At 47.7% G+C, this 19,403-nt stretch overlaps 1 protein-coding gene across 2 annotated transcripts in view; it reads right to left on the minus strand.

Annotated features, from left to right (window-relative positions):
* Positions 1-19,403, minus strand: part of LOC118083080 (phosphofurin acidic cluster sorting protein 2) — a 170,086-nt gene that overhangs the window by 32,590 nt on the left and 118,093 nt on the right. For both annotated transcript variants that reach the window (XM_035111141.3, XM_035111139.3), the window contains exons 3-4: positions 2,319-2,408; positions 233-358 (exon numbers count right to left, since the gene is read on the minus strand). In XM_035111141.3, the coding sequence (XP_034967032.3) occupies positions 233-358; positions 2,319-2,408 (216 nt within the window). The remainder of the gene's footprint in view (positions 1-232; positions 359-2,318; positions 2,409-19,403) is intronic.

The raw sequence follows: 19,403 nt of genomic DNA on the forward strand, positions 1-19,403 counted from the left end.
TCCAATTCTACTTCCTTGTGCAGGAAGAGGCTTCTGGAACAGACCAGTCTCCTCCCACATACAAGAAGCACAACCTACAAAGAACTTGAGAAGATGCCCTGGTGCCAGAACAGGTTTCTGCATGAGCCACTCTTGCTCCCCATCAGCTCTGGCACCACCAAGAGCCCATTGCTCAGAGATGGTTAAAGGCATGGGATGCCTACATAATTGCCCACCTTGCTGCTTCCCTTACCTCAGCCATGTTGATGATGCCCACTGCCAGGGTCTTGTAGCCCAAAATAGTGCGGTTCTTGTACCTCTTTCTGCGCTGGAGCATGATTTGGAGCTTGTTGCCATCACGTTTCAGGAAGTGTGGGTACTACAGGGAGAGGAGGAGACAGATTCAGATAACATGCTGTTCTTGAGATGCCAGTTCAGTGTAGCGGTTAGGGCAGAGGTTGGGTTCTGGCCCATGAGCTTCCTGGAACTGGCCCACGGCCGTTCCATGGATCGGTGTGGGGATTCCATGCTCTTTTTTCCGCAGCGCCATTTTTTGGTCACCGCGGGGACCAACTTCCGGGTCGGAAGAGCGCTGGAATAGTGTGTGCACATGCTATTTCTGGTGCACTTCCGGAACAGAGGAGCACCTGTGCACACACACTATTTCCGGCGCTCTTCCGACCTGCTATTCCGACTCAAGCTATTTCTGGCGCTCTTCCAGGTCGGAAGAGCGCCAGAAATAGCTTGAGTGCATGCGTGGGCGCCCACCAAGAGGTCTGGCAGGGAGTGGACCAGACCGGCCTCAAAAAACGTTGTCGACCCCTGGGTTAGGGTGAAGAAGAAGAAGATGATGATGATGAATTACACTTATTAGCCACTTTTTCTTCCAATTGCAAGAAGTAAATGCAAAGCGACTTACGGTATAATAGAAAAAAATTAAACCAACATAAAATGAAAACGAAACAAAAGCTAAAACATTCACACACGCAGAAGACGGTCTAACACATCCCACCCACTGAAGAGGCCACATAATCTAAAACTCTCCAAGCGAAAGGTCATAAGCTCAGCTGAAAATAAACGGTTTTGGCCTGGCACCTAAAACTAGCCAGTTATGGTACCAGGCATGCCTTCCTAGGGAGAGCACTCCATAAGCAGGGTAGTAAAGATAAAGGTAAAGGGACCCCTGACCATTAGGTCCAGTCGTCACCAACTCTGGGGTTGCGGCACTCAACTTGCTTTATTGGCCGCAGGGAGCCGGCGTACAGCTTCCGGGTCATGTGGCCAGCATGACTAAGCCGCTTCTGGCGAACCAGAGCAGCACATGGAAACGCTGTTTACCTTCCCGCCGCAGCGGTACCTATTTATCTACTTGCACTTTGACGTGCTTTCAAACTGCTAGGTGGGCAGGAGCTGGGACAAAGCAATGGGAGCTCACCCCGTCGCGGGGGTTCGAACCGCCGACCTTCTGATCGGCAAGCCCTAGGCTCTGTGGTTTAACCCACAGCACCACCCGCATCCCAAGCAAGGTAGTGCTAGGGTTCAAATCCCCACTAAGCCATGCAGCTCATCAGATGGCCTAGGTCTGGTCACAGTCTCTCAGCCACCCTCACAGAGTTGTTACAAGGATAAGATTAAAAAGGGAGAATCATCTACACCATCTTGACCTCCCTGAAGGGCAGGTGGGATATAAATGTAGTAGGAGTAGGTGTAGTAAGTAAATCGTAAATAAGCACTCAGCAGAGAACTCAAGAACAAACAAACTTGATCTCTCAAATGCTCTCCATGTTTTCTCCCATGCATCTCCTCAACACTGGGAAAACCCAACCAGATGGGTGGGGTATTATTATTATTATTATTATTATTATTATTATTATTATTATCATCATCATCATCACACCATGGCTAGCAGTTCACTTGGCCTAGCCCATCCTTCCCCATTCTGATGTCGCTCCAGATGCTCACTAGATCTTATCTCCCATTATCCCTGACTCTAGGCCATGCTGGGGAACACCTTCTCATGAATGGCTGATTTGAAAGGAGCCTTTGGCTGCCATCCTAAACACATTTGCTAGGAAGCAAGCCCCATTGAACACAGCAGAACTGACTTCCGTGGGGGGGGGGGGGGTAAACATATCTAGGGCTGCTGTCAGAATAGCAATCATACCCTACGTGTGCAAGAGAAAGCCTCTTCAACAGAATCTCAAGGAAACTCCTAGAGCTCTTCCCTGTCTGTTTCTAAATGCACTGTCTGTTCAGAAAACCAGAGACGCAGGGAAAAGATTTTAATCATCCTGTCGAGGGACGGTTCTCTGCTATCTGGCGAGCAAAGTTCAAATTACCTGCAACGAAAATGTCAGTTCCAGGTCAGTCTCCATCAAGCCTCCAGGGGGCAGAACATATTCATTGGATCTCAGGACTCTCTTTGAACCCTGCAACAAGACACGGATTGAAGTGTTAAGAGTCAATTATCACATCACAACCTCACCTGGCCTGTGTAAGGGAGGGAAAACACAACGCTAAGAATTTGATGACACAAGGTGAAGCAACAGAGCAGTCTGTATTAGGCAGAGGAAGATTTCCAGAGATATGAGCTTTAAAGAAAAGGAAATGGCGAATGCAGGGGCAAGGGGTGGTGGCATGTCACTGAAAAGCAACTACCACTACTGGTACAAATGCTTTAAGAACACTTTCTCCTAATAAATGAACACAGCAAGCAAAATCCACTGTGAATGAGTTCACACAGGACGACCCGGGGAGTCACAGAAGGGGTGTGATGAGCTTTACCTATATATTTCAACATATCTTGCATTTATGTCATGCTTTTTAAAAATAATAAATACATATATACAAGCACCACCCAATATTCTCACAGCACACCACCTGCCAGCTGGTCTGGATCTGAGCCAAAGGCATGAGACAAGTCCTTCCATTCAGCTGCCCACAAATTGTGGTAGACCAGAGCATGGCCAACTGGCCCTCCTCCTTGCAACCAATGATTTCAACATGCTCCTGGTGGTCTTACTGAGTTTTAACACGTTGAAAGGTTTGCCCACGGTTTGGCTTGTGAGGAAGGGGGGGAAATGTCAAGAGTTGTAGGAAATGAAGAGACCTTCCACACTTTAATGTTACAAGTCTTCTTTTGGATTTTGGATGCAACGAGTATGCCATCGGTTGGCCAGCCTTTCTCAACCTGGTGCCCTCCATAAGTTTTGGCCTATAAGTCCTGGCTGATGATGGGAGTTTTAATCCAAAACATATGAAGGGTGCTAGGTTGAGGAAGACTGTTGTAAGCAATATGATGTCTGAAAGTCCAAAACTGCAAAGGACTCATTATTCTGGGGTTTCATCTTTGCTACTGTGTTTGAACAAGTGCAAAAGGTCACTCTGACGGGCAGCAGTTCTCCACGGTCTCAGGTAGATTCCTTTCCTAACTCTATTACCCAAGATCCTTTCAGCTGAAGGTGAGCCTTGGGATCTACTGCACAGAGGAACATGTGCTCTGCTACAAATGGACAGAAAAGCAGAGCATGGTGCTGTCAGAATAATTCTTATGCTCGTACCCGTGCTTAAAAGCAAACTTTCCTGGGTGTTTAAGGTTGAAGTGTGCTTCCAGTTCTCATCTGGAAAAAGCAAGCACAGCTTATCAAGCCCCAGCTGGGCATCCCTGAACCGAGGCTGCCCCAAATGCTTGGTACACCGTGCAGAGACGCATAGATCCTCCACCTCGGCAGCCAAGTCACTGCTAAGAAAGCAATTGCCTATTTCCCTGCTCAAATGAGCCGGGGGGATTTTCTCCATGCTGCAGGGAGGGTCGCTCCGCTGCCAGTGAGAAGTTCAGAGAAAGAGCAGAGCAGAGCAGCGAGGCCAAATTATCCACCCACCTCACCTTATTAAGCCGCGCGGAATTAACTTGGCTCGGGGGCAAACATTACACAGATCTGTCTGAGTGGAGAGATTCCACTTCCAGCAGGATTAACCTGGCTCACCTTGAGAGGGGAAAAGGAAACGGATTAGCCAGCGGAGAGTTGCGGCAGCTCTCCCACTCTGCCCACCAGGACTCCCAAGGCGTTATGCTGGTAATGCCCTTTTAATTAGTTTTAAAATAATATTAATCCACCAAGCATTATCGAAGAAGGCATTCTGGTGCCTTCGGAGCTCAAAGGCACTCTATGTGTGAGAAAAACAGTAGCCTTTGCTGGATACTATAATCCTCTGGGGTTAAGTCTACAAGGTGAGCCGCAACAAGGACAAGGGGGCAGGCTGCCAGTTGGGACTGGTGGGGCGCAAGGCAGGAGGTCAACAGTAGGTGGAGCCAGTGCCACACTGCGTGTTCATCGTCCTTCATCTGAGTCTGTCGGGTGGGACCCTACATCAGGGATGGAGAACCCGTGGTCTTCCAGACATTGCTTGATTACAGCTCCCACTGTCTCTGACCACTGACCACTCTGTCCAGTGCAGGAAGGAGGGGCAGCCCAACATCTACTGTGTTTCTCTGAAAATAAGACACCGTCTTATATTTATTTTTCCTCAAGAAGACACACTATGGCTTACTTTCAGGGGATGTCTTATTTTTTATTATGCGCCCAGCCTCGCCTCTTCCTTGGTGCTCTCCAGAACTGCGCCTATCACTATGTCTTATTTTCGGGGTATGGCTTATATTGCGCAAATGCTTAGGAATCCTGCTACGGCTTATTTTATGGGTATGTCTTATTTTAGGAGAAACAGGGTAGAGGGCCTCTGGTTTGACATGAGCAGGGCTCACATCAGAAACTGAGGCTAATCTGAGAAAAGCCTCCCACAAACATTTTAGGGTGGTTCCCTAGATGCTCTTGATGGGGTTACATTTCCACTGAAGCAGCAGGTTCGTAGCTTGGGGGTACTCCTGGATTCTTTGCTGATGCTTGAGGCTCAGGTGGCCTCAGTGGCCCAGAGTGCCTTCCATCAGCTTCGGTTGGTGGCCCAGCTATGCCCCTATCTGGACAGGGATAGCCTAACTACTGTTGTCTATGTTCTGGTAACCTCAAGTTTAGATTACTGCAATGCAGTATATGTAGGGCTGCCTCTGAAGATGGTTCAGAAACTTCAGCTAGTGCAGAATTCAGCTGCCAGGTTGCTCAGGGGGTTTTGGGGGGGTGGTTATTGGGTTATTTTTATTCTGATTATGTATTTTGTGGTTTTATATTTTGATTTTATTTTGTGAACCACCCTGAGGCCTCCGGGAATAGGGCGGTATATAAATTCAAACAACAACAACAACAACTTAAGAAACTGGGTGGTTCATGCAGGAGAAAATGGCCATTCATCTAATTTGGTGCCAAGACATAGAGCGCTTTATAGGTCAAAATCAGCCCAATAAATTATGTCTGGAAACAAATTGGCAGCCAGTAAAGAAACAAGAGATGTCTCATGTATAATGCCCTGCAGTAACCAGGGCTGGACATTAGCAGGGCATCAGTAAGAGTCACAAGGCTCTCTCTGTGTAGGAAATGTCACAACTGGTTCACAGACTTAAGCAGGTGAAAAGTGCTTTGTGCCACACGGATAGAATCACAGAAGAGACCCTGAGGGTCATCTAGTCCAACCCTCTGCAATGCAGGAATCTCAACTAAAGCATCCATGACAGATGACCATCCAACCTTTGCTTAGAAACTTCCAAGGAAGGAGACTCCACCACCTCCCAAGGGAGACCATTCCACTGTCAAACGGCTCTTACTGTCAGAAAGTTTTTCCTGATGTTTAGTCGGAATCTCCTTTCTTGTCAAGGATCATTCAGGCCACCAAAGTAAGACCCCAATCTAACAGTACTCAACAGTGACAAACGTGATCCTTAAGGGGAAGCGCAACCCCGTCCAAAACAGATTGAACACCACCCTATTAATCTAGTGAGGCAGTTACTGCTAGTGCCACCATTCTGTCCAGATTTAATTAGCCTTTATTCAGCCTGTTAGGGAACCAGGTGGCGCTGTGGGTTAAACCACTGAGCCCAGGGCTTGCTGATCAGAAGGTCGGTGGTTCGAATCCCTGTGACGGGGTGAGCTCCCGTTGCTTGGTCCCAGCTCCTGCCAACCTAGCAGTTCGAAAGCATGTCAAAATGCAAGTAGATAAATAGGAACTGCTACAGCGGGAAGGTAAACAGCGTTTCCGTGCGCTGCTCTGGTTCGCCAGAAGCGGCTTTGTCATGCTGGCCACATGACCTGGAAGCTATACGCCGGCTCCCTCAGCCAATAATGCGAGATGAGCGTGCAACCCCAGAGTCGGTCACGACTGGACCTAATGGTCAGGGGTCCCTTTACCTTTACCTTTCAGCCTATTACCAATTCCAGAGGTGTTCAGCACCTGAAATAGGGCAGGGGTGAGGAACCTTTGTCCCCCAGATGTTGCTGAACCACAACGTCCTTCAGGTCTAGCAAGCTTGGTGAACAGTCAGGGATTATAGGGGTTGTAGTTCAGTCACATCTGGGGGGGGGGCAAAGGTTCCCCACACCTGAAATAGTCATACACAGTATTTCTACTTCTACCATTTCTTTCTGAAACAAACTCACAGGCCTAAATAATGCCCTACTCTCTTAAATGGCTAATTGTCCCTGGCTTCTCCAAACTCTCAGAAAGTTGACATCATTTGCCTTGCCAAAGGGGAAGGCCTTGAGCAGGTCAGAATTTATGGTAAAAGTACGGACCGAATGCCTCTGGTAGACGCTCTGCATAATCCAGATGAAAGACGAGCCAGAAGGAATGGACAAGATATAACTCCTGACACTCACAACAGGGCTAATTTGAGATGTACTTGAATGAACCTAAAACAGGCAGAGCATGTGACCAATGTCAAAAATAGTTGCTTGGGTGGGGGATAAAATCATTGGAGAGAAGTGTTTGGGGAGGAAGGAAGCTCCACAAGAAGGAAGATACTACCTGCTGCTTCAGGGCCTACCCTGCTGTGCTCTCACATGACTTGTAAATAAAAGCAAATGTGGCCCATTGGCTGAAGTGTAAATTAAGGCCTAGAAGAGAAGCGTTCAAAGCCCAACCCAATTAATAACTTGCTGGGCGGCCTCAAGGAAGCCACCCCGTTTCCGTGCCAATTCTCCATTTGCATAAAGGGAACGATAACCTACTTCAAAGGTTGCTTTGGGATAGAATTAAACAAGGTAGTGAATGCTACAGATCATCTTAGTCCTTCCTCATACGGTGTGGATATTAAGTCTCAAATTCTGCCTTGAGGAATAGCATTTGATGAAGTACACTTCTGGGTGTGGCTATGTGCAGCGCCACTTCTGAGTGGCATTTACTTCCATGATTCCGTCTCAACTGGCAATAATAATAACATAATTATTGGTGTCAAGAGAAGGAGCGTAAGCCTGGCTGCCTTGTGAGATCATTGTCAGGCACTTACCAGTATTCCCAAAAATATTCTTGGTTGGGAATAGGGAGGGGGTCTGTTCAGCAACTGTGCCCAGAACATTGTTGTTGTTGTTTTCCTGATGCAAATTCGTCTCATCTCATCTCTAACAGTCTTCCACAAGACAATCAAAGCCCTCCTTTTTCAGGAAAGCTTTTGGACTGTAAATGGTTGCTCTCATTCTGAACTGGTGTAATTGCTGTGGTTACATTATTATTGGTGGTTGTGGTATCTTTCATATACCCTTGCTGTTTAGTTCTAAGACCCTGCTGAGACTACTTGTATTTTCTACCTCAGCTACAGGATTGCTGACCGTGGTCCTGAATCAGGACCTTGGTCCTCATTCACAGGTCTAGCCTTGTCTTGCCATCTGTTCCAGAACCCCAGGACAACTGATCTCCTCAGGGCCATCACCTTCTCTTGGTGGTAGATATCACCATGGATCAGGAGACAACTTAATAAGTACAGTGGTACCTCGGGTTAAGTACTCAATCTGTTCCGGGGTGGCGCTTGCACCCCGAAAAGTACTTAACCCGAGCGGCGCTTTAGTGCATGCGCGCGCGACAGAACCCGGAAGTAAACATTTCCGGGTACACCGAGTACGCAAGCCGCAGCATACTCAACCCGAGGTACGGCTGTACAAGGTCCCTCCAGATAAAAGCAACTACACACATTCGTGTGCATATGGCTGAAAACGTAATGGTTGGGTTCCAAAGCATATGTGTGATACAGGTAGACACAGCAGGCAACTTCCTATGATTGCTGCTCTCTCCAGAAACTTCAACTCATCCAACACAAAGAGGTGAAATAGCTCTTGGTAGTATTCACTAGGTGGCCCACCCTGATACTCTCCACGGGCTACAGAGTGCAAGATCCTGATCTAGTCCAGCCTTCCCTGACATGTGTCCTCCAAAAGTTTTGGACGACAGCTTCCATCTGCCCCAGCCAGTGCTGGCTGAGGCTGATGGGAACTGAAGCCTAAAACATCTGGAAGGCACCAAGTTGAGGAACGCTGCTCTAGAATCCCCAGAGCTTAACTTCTCTTTCTCAAAAAGGCAGAGAGATCGCTCTCTTCTAGCACTGCTCTATTGCTGCAAGAAGATTTGTTAGACAAACGCCTTCTTTTCTGACATTTAGTTTGGAAGTGGGGAGTGACGGTAAGCCTGGAGGCGATAGGAAAAAAGGGAGAACAGAGAAAATGGAACCAAGAGTCAAAATGCATCAGGCACTACTGGTTCAGCACTGCAGGTCACTGTGTAGAGAACAGGTGGAAGAAGCCACAAGCCAGCTGGTTACTTGCAAGTACAGTGGTACCTCTACTTACAAATAACTCTACTTATGAATTTTTCTACTTACAAATGGAGCTCTGTCAGCCATCTTGGATGCGGTTTAGATAGGATTTTTTCTACTTACGAATTTTTAGATAGGGTTGCTTCGACTTACGAATTTTTTCTCCCAATGCATTCCTATGGGATTCGACTTACAATTTTTTTCGACTTACAAATGTGTGTTCGGAACGCATTAAATTCGTAAGTAGAGGTACCACTGTAGCCTGACCAGCACACTCATCTTGTACAGGCTGCAGATGGGAAAAAATGGGAATGGTGAGATGTTGCAAGCTTTCAAGATGGGTCCTTCCCAATGCCCTGAGCTCCCACCTGCCTGGCCTCTTCCTCATAGCTAGTCCAGGGGTGGCACTGCTTGCTGGCTTCCTCCTCCTTAGCCTCAGTAGGGCAAAACTACAACTAGTCGGCTCTGTCAACTAGCTCTGGCTCCACCTACTGTTGGCCCCTCCTGCTGTCCATCCTACCACCCACAGTGGCCACCAGCTACCACTGGAGAAGGGGCGTGGGAGGAGCCTGGAGAAAAGAGAGGTTGCCTGCTAAAGGGGGGGCAGGCAGGAGGAAAAGGCAATCTGGAGGAGATAAGAACGAGTGGAGGTAAGGAAAGCGGGATATCTCCTTCCCAATTTAAACAAAGTAGAAGCATAGCAGAAAGCAAGTATGGAGTGACTGAATGGTACATTAACTGCTTCATTCTCTTAGCAGATCTTACCTGCAGGCAGTTGTTAAAAATGAAGCAGGAAAACTGTTAAAAATTATTTTGCACTCTGCATTCGGGGCAGTGGGGGGTGGGGTGGGAGAAATGAACATTAATTTACGTGAAGTGCCCCATTATGCTGTGGTTGGAATAAGCCTCTAATGTTCCTGTCACAGATCTAGGGGTCCTTGGTAAGTAACTACTTCTATTTTTACCGTGGCACCCCCAGGGAGGAGCACTAATTCGGTCTCGGAAGGCAATTAGTCACCCTAGCTGTTGCATGGGTGCCAATCACGCCACAGCAAACTAGCTGCCACCATGCGATGTATTATTTATTCCCTTAGTGAAAGTCTGAGGAGGGGGGAAAGCACAACTAAAAGAACCTCTATGGAGATATTTATGCCTTCATTCTTCAACAAACTTCTGACTTTTCACTTCATCTCGGCTTCACTCCTGAAAATCTGTCTATGCCACTTATTCTAAAATCCATAGATCAAAACACCAGCGGCACAAACCTGGGGTATTGAAACTCTGAGTAGGGTTGGGCCAGAGCAGATCAGGTACAATACTGGGTTTTTTTTTAAACAACAACAACAACACTATTTTGTGGACTATAAAATGAAGGATTGAAATGCTATAATTCTAAGATTCTTTCCTCAGCTGCTGCTGCTGCTCTACAGGACAGTTAGATGGGCACATACTTCAAGATTGAATTTCCAGCAGTAAAGCGCTTTGAAAGGGAAAAACTTACTCCAATTCCAGTATAGAGGCATCACTTTACAGCCCAGGAGTCAATCTGGAAATCAGAACTGAAGACTTATTCAGATGGACTATGAGATGTATTTTATTTTATCTTATTTTACTGTTGAGGGTCACATTCCTTGGGGGAAATATATTGGAAGTGGCAATGTGTGTGTCTGCTTTCCCCTCTTCCTCCATCCCCATCCATTTTTGGCTCCCATCCTGCTTCCCCCCTCCATTGGAGGTTGACCTGCCACCTACCTTCCCCAGACAGGACTTACATGCCTTGTAATATGCTGCTTCCATCTAAGACTTGCTAAGAGTGCTGTATCCACCCAATTTCCACAGGAATGAGATATACCGCTTTACTGCCTGTACCCTGATCTGCAACCAAACATTCTCTAATAAAACCATTGCTTTCTCTTGCTTCCCACCCTCCTTTTCCATCTCCATTCAGACCCGTCCCCCCAGCTCACTGCAAGACTTATTTCCACCCAAGTTCACTGTGTAGTACAGTAAGTTTTCAACTTACGCACATTTAACCTGCGAACATTCAGCTTTACGCACATGGCAGAAATTTTAAAAGGGGTGGAAAGGGGCCAGGGATTTGGTGAAAATGACTTTGGCAATCCCATCCACTGTCAGGGCCTGGCTGGATGAGGAAGAGTGGAGGGCATCGAGTGCCCAAGAGCCCCCCAGGGAGGATAGGGAAAAAGACGACCCTGGATTGTGGTGGTGGTGGGCACTGGGGAACAGCCTGGGGAAGGGACAATTGGGAGGTGCTTGAAGCAGGGGGTTTGAGCAATCAAGGGGGGGTGTCAGAAGGAGGAGGCCCTTCCAGGACAGGGCTAGAGGCTGAGAGTCGCAGTGTGAGCACAGACTCAGGCAGAGAGGAGTCAGAGGTTGCCCTTGCTACTCAGGCCCAGTCCTCTGGTACTCCCTCTGATACCCAGCTCGAGGAGAATCCTGCACGTTGCTGAGCAAGGAGCCAGACAGACCCAGAGGAAGAGCCCCGTCTGCTAGGGAGGGATCCAGAGTGAGAGGTTAGAGGGGAAGGGAAGGGCCAGTGGTCAGTTTCAGTAACGTCTCCAGCTGTATTAAGATGAACCAGAGGAACTCTGCTGTGTTGTCACTTCCTGTGAATAAAAGCTAACTGCATTTCGTTCCTCACATTCTTTGCTGCCCTGTAGATGACTTGTGCTCTCCTGACAGCTCCTTGACACCCACCAACAAACTCAATGGGTTTTTACTATACAGTCGTACCTTGGATCCCGAACGCCCTGGAACTTGGACGTTTTGGTTCCCGAATGCCACAAACCCGGAAGTGATTGTTCCGGTTTGTGAATGTTCTTTTGGAACCTGAACATCCGACGGGGCTTCCGCGGCTTGTGATTGGATGCAGGAGCTTCCTGAAGCCAATCAGAAGCCGCAATTTGGTTTTGAACGTTTTGGAAGTCAAACAGACGTCGGCAACGGATTCCCTTTGACTTCCAAGGTATGACTGTAAGCGATTTTGGCCTTAGATAGATAGATATTTATTACGGCTTTAAGCCCATATAGATTTTGGCCTTAGGCACAATGCTTGAATGTAACCCACATGTAAGTTGTGGGCTTACTGAAGTTTTGTCATATGCAACCTGCAGCCCACAAGTTAGACACACCTGAGCTAAATTAAGATAACTCTTTTGTAACTATCAGAACCATCAGTTCTGCAGAATTTCATCCAGCCATTTGAACTGCTCCTCCAGTTGACCTCTTGAGAATTCATCCTCATTTGCTTGCAGGGAGGTTACATGCCAATGAGCATTCATTCTGATTTGCTTGGGTGGGGGTTATACATCTTCCCGTTAATCAGACATTTATCCCTGTCACTCTCCTAATTGCAAAAAGTCAGGGGTTTTTTTGGGGGGGGAGAATGGATTTGTTGTGCCAGAGTGCTTTAATCCACTTTAATTGCTCAAAATATAAATTTCCGGTATGCGAATGAATCCTGTCCTACACAATGATGGCAATCTGGAGGGGACTAGATAGATCACTTGCTGGGAGTGAGACTGTCTGTCAGAATGAACACTTCATTTCAATGGGGAGGCAGAAACAGCTTATCCCGGGAAGCCATTTGATGTACAGAGTAGATCTAAGAGTTGAAGATAGAACCACCATTGCTGCAAAGATGCACCCCTAATGGTACTGCATTCTTTAAAAAAGACTCTTTAAAGAACAAAGGAAACGCTGGAGAACCACCTTCCCGACAGGAATCGAAAGTATCTGGGATGTTTTCAGAAGCTCTTGACTACCAGAAAGAAAACTAACTGGCATTCTTTGAAGATCACAATGGCACTGAAAGTGCAGTTATCCAATTTAGGGAGCCCTCTCAATTCACAGTTAAATATGTCTTTACATAACGTACTTAACCCACATTAATATAACTCTGGATACAAATACTTCTCCCATCAACAGGGACCCAAGGACATCTAGAGAACAAGAACCAGTATCTCAAACAGTAGGGATGGGAGGGCGTTCCACCGGGTGGAACGTTAAGGGGTCTCATGTTAAGAACTATCGTAGAATTGTGGGGAACATGAGAGTCATCTAGTCGAACCTCTTGCAATGCAGGAATCCTTTGTTCAATGTGGGGCTCGAACCCATGACCCTGAGATTAAGAGTCTCGTGCTCTACCAACTGAGCTATGGGTCATTTCTAGTGCTATGGTAGTTACAAGCTGACCTGAAAGGAAGAGGTGTCGGTGGTGAAGCTATGGAATGCCTCCTTTGTCTTGGGCCAAACTGCACATCCATTTACCAAATATATGAACCTGTTTTCATAAATTGGCCCAAAATTTGGGAAATAAATGTTTCCTCACTGTTTCAATTACATGACATGGTCATCTCAGCTTTCTCAAAAGCGAATTTGGTAGCACTGCTTTCAGCTGAATGGTTTGTTGTGTTAATTTCTTGCCCTTATTTTTATTCCCTCTCTGTTCTTTGGGTGTTATTATCCCACCCTCTTAACAGCTGGTTGTGACACCTAAATAATCACCCACAAATTGAGTTAACAAGTTGTTTTTGTTCCTCTGCCTCTATAATTATTCATGCCGGGAAGCATTTTGTGCTGTGGAAATCAAATGCAAATAGGAAATGAGCCTGGACTGGCCTCAGCTTCTGCCTCCTTGTCTTCCTATCTCCTCCCTGGCAGGAAGCAGGAGAGGAACACAGCATCTCTCCAAACTCCAGTTTTACTCATTTATACCCCAGCGCCACCAAGAGGTTCCCTATACTGTCCTGAACTCTTACAACAGGAATTGGAAAGTGTTTTCAGTTCAAGGGCCACATTCCATTCTGGGAAATCTTCTGAGGGCTGCATGCTAGTGACGGGCAATTGACAACCAATATCAATTTCATTTTCGTACAGTGGACTGGTTTCTACACACACTAACACCCCCTTCTCCCTACATCCAGCAAACAAGAGGCACCATCAATGACACATTCAAGGCAGGCAAAAACACTCGGGAGTGCAAAGCATGGTCAGCGGGGCGTGTTGCCTGGGGAGAGTTTTGAAATTCCCCATCTCTGTCATCCAAGCATCAGGAGAGCAGGATGCTTCTGCTCCAACCCAGAGCCAGAGATTGAGAACCTGTGGCCGTTCAGATGCTGTTGGGCTCAGCCTGGGTCAGTATGGTCAATGGTCAAGGGTGATGGGAAGCACCATCCAATAATATCTGGAAGGCCACAGGTTTCCCATTCCTGCCACAGGCCATGACTACTTCAGACTCCTTGCTGTTTCATCCTTCTACTCAGTTCCCACCAATTCTCAAAGTGGGACGGGGGATAAGGAAGTGGGGTGGCTCCATTTCAAATTAGGCCAAACGCAATTCAGCCCATGGTCCATCCACCATCCTCATCACTATGTTATTGTCATCTTCTACCCTGGCCCAGGACAGAGCTGTTGGTGGAGCTGGGAGAGGCGGCTGTCAGGTACTCCTATGGATGGTCCGCCTTCCTGCAAAGGCTGGCAGAGGCTGGAGGATGAGGAAGCTGCCGACCCAAGTGCTTGCTAGGGTTGGGCAAATCCATCAATCTTATCCCCCCCCCATCCCGGTTCTCCACATTTCTGCATCAGTTTGAAGATTTGTATTAGTCAGTATTAGTCGCCACTCTGAGAGCCTTTTTTGGCTGAACTAATTGGGGCACAAATGCTCCAAATAAACAGCGTTCAGCCGAACACACTTACAACCCCCTTTGTGCTCAACATGAGATGGTTAGGATGGAGCAGGCAGGCGCATGCTTGTCACTGCCCAGTTTCAACCCTCCTGTGTTGCTCTGAATGCCTGAACAGGGAGTGTAGAAAAAGAGAAGCTGTGGGGTTGCAGTGGTCAGAGTGGGTTGGATTAGGCCTAGAGACACCCAGATTTAAAGATCCCCATCCAGCCTTTACCCCAGCTCACAGAGGGACCTGGGATCAGTTGCCACCTTTGCAGAGTTATTGTAGGAAGAAAATAGGTGGTGGTGGTGAGAAGCACATACCCCACAACCTGAGCTCTTTTTGGAGTCACATCAGTTAAGGCCTCTGCTTGCCAGTCTCCCCATAGCATCCCTGCCACCAACCTAGGTATCAGGATATTTTGAACACAAACAGCCCTCCCTGACTCTGTGACCATCCTCTGAGGCCCTTCTTCATGGGCCTCCTCCACGAGAGGGTGGCAACAAGAAAGCAGGCCTTTTCTGCAGTGGCTCCCCATTTGTGGAAGGCTCTCCCCAGCGAGGTTCACTTGGCACCCTCATTATAAATCTTTAGGCACTGGGCGAAAATGTTCCTCTTTAACTAGGTCATTGTCTGATTAATATTCCTTGGCCTTTTAAATATAGTTGTGGGAGGGGGTTTATTGATTTGTTTTAACTATTTTGAGCTTTTATTTCAGATTTTTATCTTGTGAACTGCCCCGAGATCTTCGGATGAAGGGCGGGATATAAATTTAATTAATAATAAAATAAAATAAAGAGCTATGGACATTTGTGCCATATTGTAGGATTTTCAGGATGGTAGCCACGCAGGCCCCAACCATCATTGCACTGCAAGCCACAGCAACATGATTAAGCCGGCATTTGGGGGGGGATTGCTGTCAACCAGACGCCCCCATTTGTATTCCTAACTCACTCCCATCTCTCAGGACTGGACACTTCCAGCCTAGCCAGTGTTTTGAATGGCAAAAGGCCTCCACAATGCATTCTCAAAGCCATTTCCATTCTGTGGCTGTGTGTCCCAGATACTAAAAAGTCTTGAGAAATGTTCCCCTTTGGGGCATATGTTTTCTTGTTTTCTGAACATGTTTCTGCTTGGTTTCAAAGAAATCCCTCCAGTCATTTGAAGACACTAGCACAAACAAAACGGATCGGGAAAGGGAAAAAAACCTATTCCTCTCTACTGCATTCAAAAGCCGTTGCAATCCGGGGTGCAAAAATGATGCAAGTAAACTCTAATTTAAAGAACCATACAATTTGCAAGTCCTGAAAAATTAGAGGTGAACTATGAAAAAGGAGTATAATGAGGTCTGCACAGTTGCTTAAGAAATCCATTAATTTTTAACAGAATAAAAACCCAAGCCATGATAAGCCTTCAGATTCACGCTGGCATTTCTCCCATCTGCTCTAACAATGGCATTTGCTGTCACAGGCGTCTGACAGTGGCAACATTCAAACTTTAAAATGGAAAAATACTACACTGATGGCAAGAGTAGAGTACATAGTTAGTATCACAGCTGCTACAGACATTAGCTAAATTGTTTTAAAACATTAGAATTTAAGCCGGCAGATAAACTGCCTTCTTAGCACTCAGCTCAGATATAGTCCCACATTCAGTGCCTCTGGTTCTCAGAACCTATTTTTGCCACCCACTCCCATTTTCAGCATGAACCTAGCCCTGGCACACTCGGTTCTTGTTATCGCTGGAAAATTCTGAGTATACAGACGTGCAGAAAAATCACACCTCCAGGGGCTACAACCGGAACCCACATAACCACCCCAAGCATTTTCTCATTCTGCTACGAAGAACCTGCAGGCTGTGGATCCTATAGATGCAATCGCAGAAGGGAACAGCAGGCACAGGAAGAAAGTCGCACCCTTCTTTTGGAGTAGTCCAAATTTGGAACAGTTCATACTGGGCCTGTTGTCAACATCCACGTATCCCACCCACCCCAACAGAAGACACAGCTGGGTGGTTGGATTTCCTAGCATCACCATTTAAATTTCCTTACAGTGCAAAGCCCTCAACATCTCCAGCTAGGACTTGGAGAGACCCCTGTCTGAAACCCTTGAGAGCTGATGTCAGTCAATGCAGACCGGGGTCGGCAACATGATGTCCTCCAGATATTTGGGGTTACAGCTTCCAGCATCCCTGGCCATTCAACCATGCTGACTGCAGCAGATGGGATTTGAAGACCAAAATATCTGGAAGGCACAAGGCATGTTGGCTACCTTGGTGTTAAAAGGTAAAGGTAAAGGGACCCATGACCGTTAGGTCTAATCGCGGACAACTCTGGGGTTGCGCGCTCATCTCGCTTTACTGGCCGAGGGAGCCAGCGTATAGCTTCCGGGTCATGTGGCCAGCATGACTAAGCCGCTTCTGGCGAACCAGAGCAGCACATGGAAACGCTGTTTACCTTCCTGCCAGAGCGGTACCTATTTATCTACTTGCACTTTCACGTGCTTTCGAACTGCTAGGTTGGCAGGAGCTGGGACCGAGCAACGGGAGCTCACCCCGTCGCAGGGATTCGAACCACCGACCTTCTGATCGGCAAGCCCTACTAGGCTCTGTGGTTTAGACCACAGTGCCACCCGCGTCCCCTGGTGTAGACAATACTAAACTAGGGGGACCAAGGGGCTGACTTAGTAGAAGCCAACATCTCATGGGTCTATGGCATACATAGGGCAGGGCGTCATGACTGTGGGGTAAAGAAAACAGTGTTGTGGACAGCCCAGCTCAACACTTCAGCCAGCCGCAGAAATTCTCCAGGATTTCGCTCACCTTTCAGCCAGAGGTTGGCCCTTTAAGGATTCACATGTGGGTATAATAAGTGTGTGTGTCTGCGCTTTCTCTTTTGAGACCCCCAAAGGCTGACAACCTCTGACCTACACCAATACAAACCTGTCAGGTTGTTAAAATCTGTCGTGGAAGCCCTGCTTGCATGCCCGCCTGTCAGACTGATTTGGCTGGTGGGTGCAAGAGACAGGGCCTTTTCTGTGCTGTCCCCCAGGGTGTAGAATTTCCTCCCCGCAGAGTTGCTTATGGCCTCAATGTTGCTGGTGTGCTTTGGACCGTTTTTGCTTAAAGGTTGCTCTCTTAGAATTGTTTGTTTGTTTTGCTTTATAGATTTATATACCACATATAAAGAGTCATATATAAGTGGCTGGTGGTTTACATTGACATAAACTGTTTTAACTGACTTGGCTTAAGGATTGTTAACATTGTTGCCATTGCACGGTACATTCTTCGCTGAGGTGCAAATCGGAGCCTTGAGAAGAGAACATACCAAGGATGCCATAGTTCAAAATTCCGGACACAAGAGTTGTTGAGGGTTTTTTGGGCAAAAAGGCAAAAGAAAAATTGACAGTTTTTTAAAGCTATGTTTAAGGAAAATCAGCAAAAGACACTGCTTCAATGTTCAGATTTTCCCTGACATTCTACCAATTTTTGCCTGGACACTGCTTCCGACTTCTTTATTCTGGGTATGCCTGGGAAATTCCAGACATATGCCGGCAATGTGGGGCCGGGATCCTAGCGCCGGCGGCGGCAACCCACTCCGAAGCTTGCTTTGCTTCTTCCTGCAAAGCGTGCTCCGAAGCGGGTTGCCAGCCCTGTGGCACCGGGGTCCTAGCGCTGGCAGCGGCAACCCACTCCAGAGCGTGCACAGCGTTGCTCTGTTGCGACGCATGCGTCACTCCGTAGCAACGCTGCACATGCGTGCTGCGGAGCGGGTTGCTGGCGCTGTGGCGCCGGGGTCCTAGCGCCGCCGGCGATAACCCACTCTGGAGCATGCGGGCGCAGCATCACTCTGTAGCGACGCATGCATCACTCCATAGCGACGCTGCGCATGCGTGCTCCAGAGCGGGTTGCCGCTCCGGGTGATCGAGTGGCTTGCTACACCGTTGTGCGCACCTGCTTCTTCAGGGGCACAGTTACCCCATTCAGAACCAGGGAGTCCTCCACACCCACACGCCCCCTGCCCCCTCAAACAGTATTTCTGCCTTGTCAGGATTCAACCTCAATCTGTTAGCCGCCATCCATCCTCCAACCACCTCCAGACACTCAAACCACAGCTCCCAATGCTGGTCACGGCTGCTGGGAGTTGTAGGTCAACAACACCTGGAGGGCCACAAGTTCCCAAGCCCTGCCCTAGAGAATGATCTAATTTAGTACGTACGATAAAAAAAAACCCTTGTAATTGGTAAACAAAGCTAAAAACCCTGAAAATGCCGAGCTTGCCAATTCTTTGCAGCCAGCAATTTTTCTGCAGAAAAACAAAGCACTAGAAAAATTTCTGCCCCATATCACGGCTGAATTTGACTCAATAAATATGGTTGTTCCTACAAACCTCCACCACAACCTGTCATATTAAAGCAGGGGTCAGCAACCTTTTTCAGCAGGGGGCCGGTCCACCATCCTTCAGACCATGTGGTGGGTCGGACTGTATTTTGGGGGGGAAATAATGAACGAATTCCTATGCCCCAAAAATAACCCAGAGATGCATTTTAAATAAAAGCACACATTCTACTCATGTAAAAACACGCTGATTCCTGGACCGTCCGCGGGCTGGATTGAGAAGGCGATTGGGCCGCATTGGTTGCCTACCCCTATATTAGTGTCTCGCTAGTTTTCTTTGAGGTTGGGCCTTATGCACAACACATACTGGTACAGTACCTATATTTCCAAGCATAGCTATGAAACGTCTCCATCCAATGTGGGGCGTCTGGGTGTCACATGGCCAGCTGTTCTCTGTGCACCATGCCTCCCTATGGCTCCCATTCGGACATGCCATTCCCCTCGATATGCATGTGAAGACCAGGCCCCGGGGCGACTTTAAAACACACACCAGCTTCGGCTACTAATCCTGGATTTAAATCCTAATGACTGCAGTGCACAGAAACGCCCGGGCAGGACGCAAAGCTCTCGTCGGCCCTTCGCCCCTGCCTGCTGCTGGGCGCATCAGCGGCTTTACAAAACAGCTGACAAGAGCACAAGAAGGGCACAGCCAGGA

The sequence above is a fragment of the Zootoca vivipara genome, chromosome 3 (assembly GCF_965207765.1).
Source record: "Zootoca vivipara chromosome 3, rZooViv2.hap1.1, whole genome shotgun sequence".
NCBI classification, from domain to species: domain Eukaryota; kingdom Metazoa; phylum Chordata; class Lepidosauria; order Squamata; family Lacertidae; genus Zootoca; species Zootoca vivipara.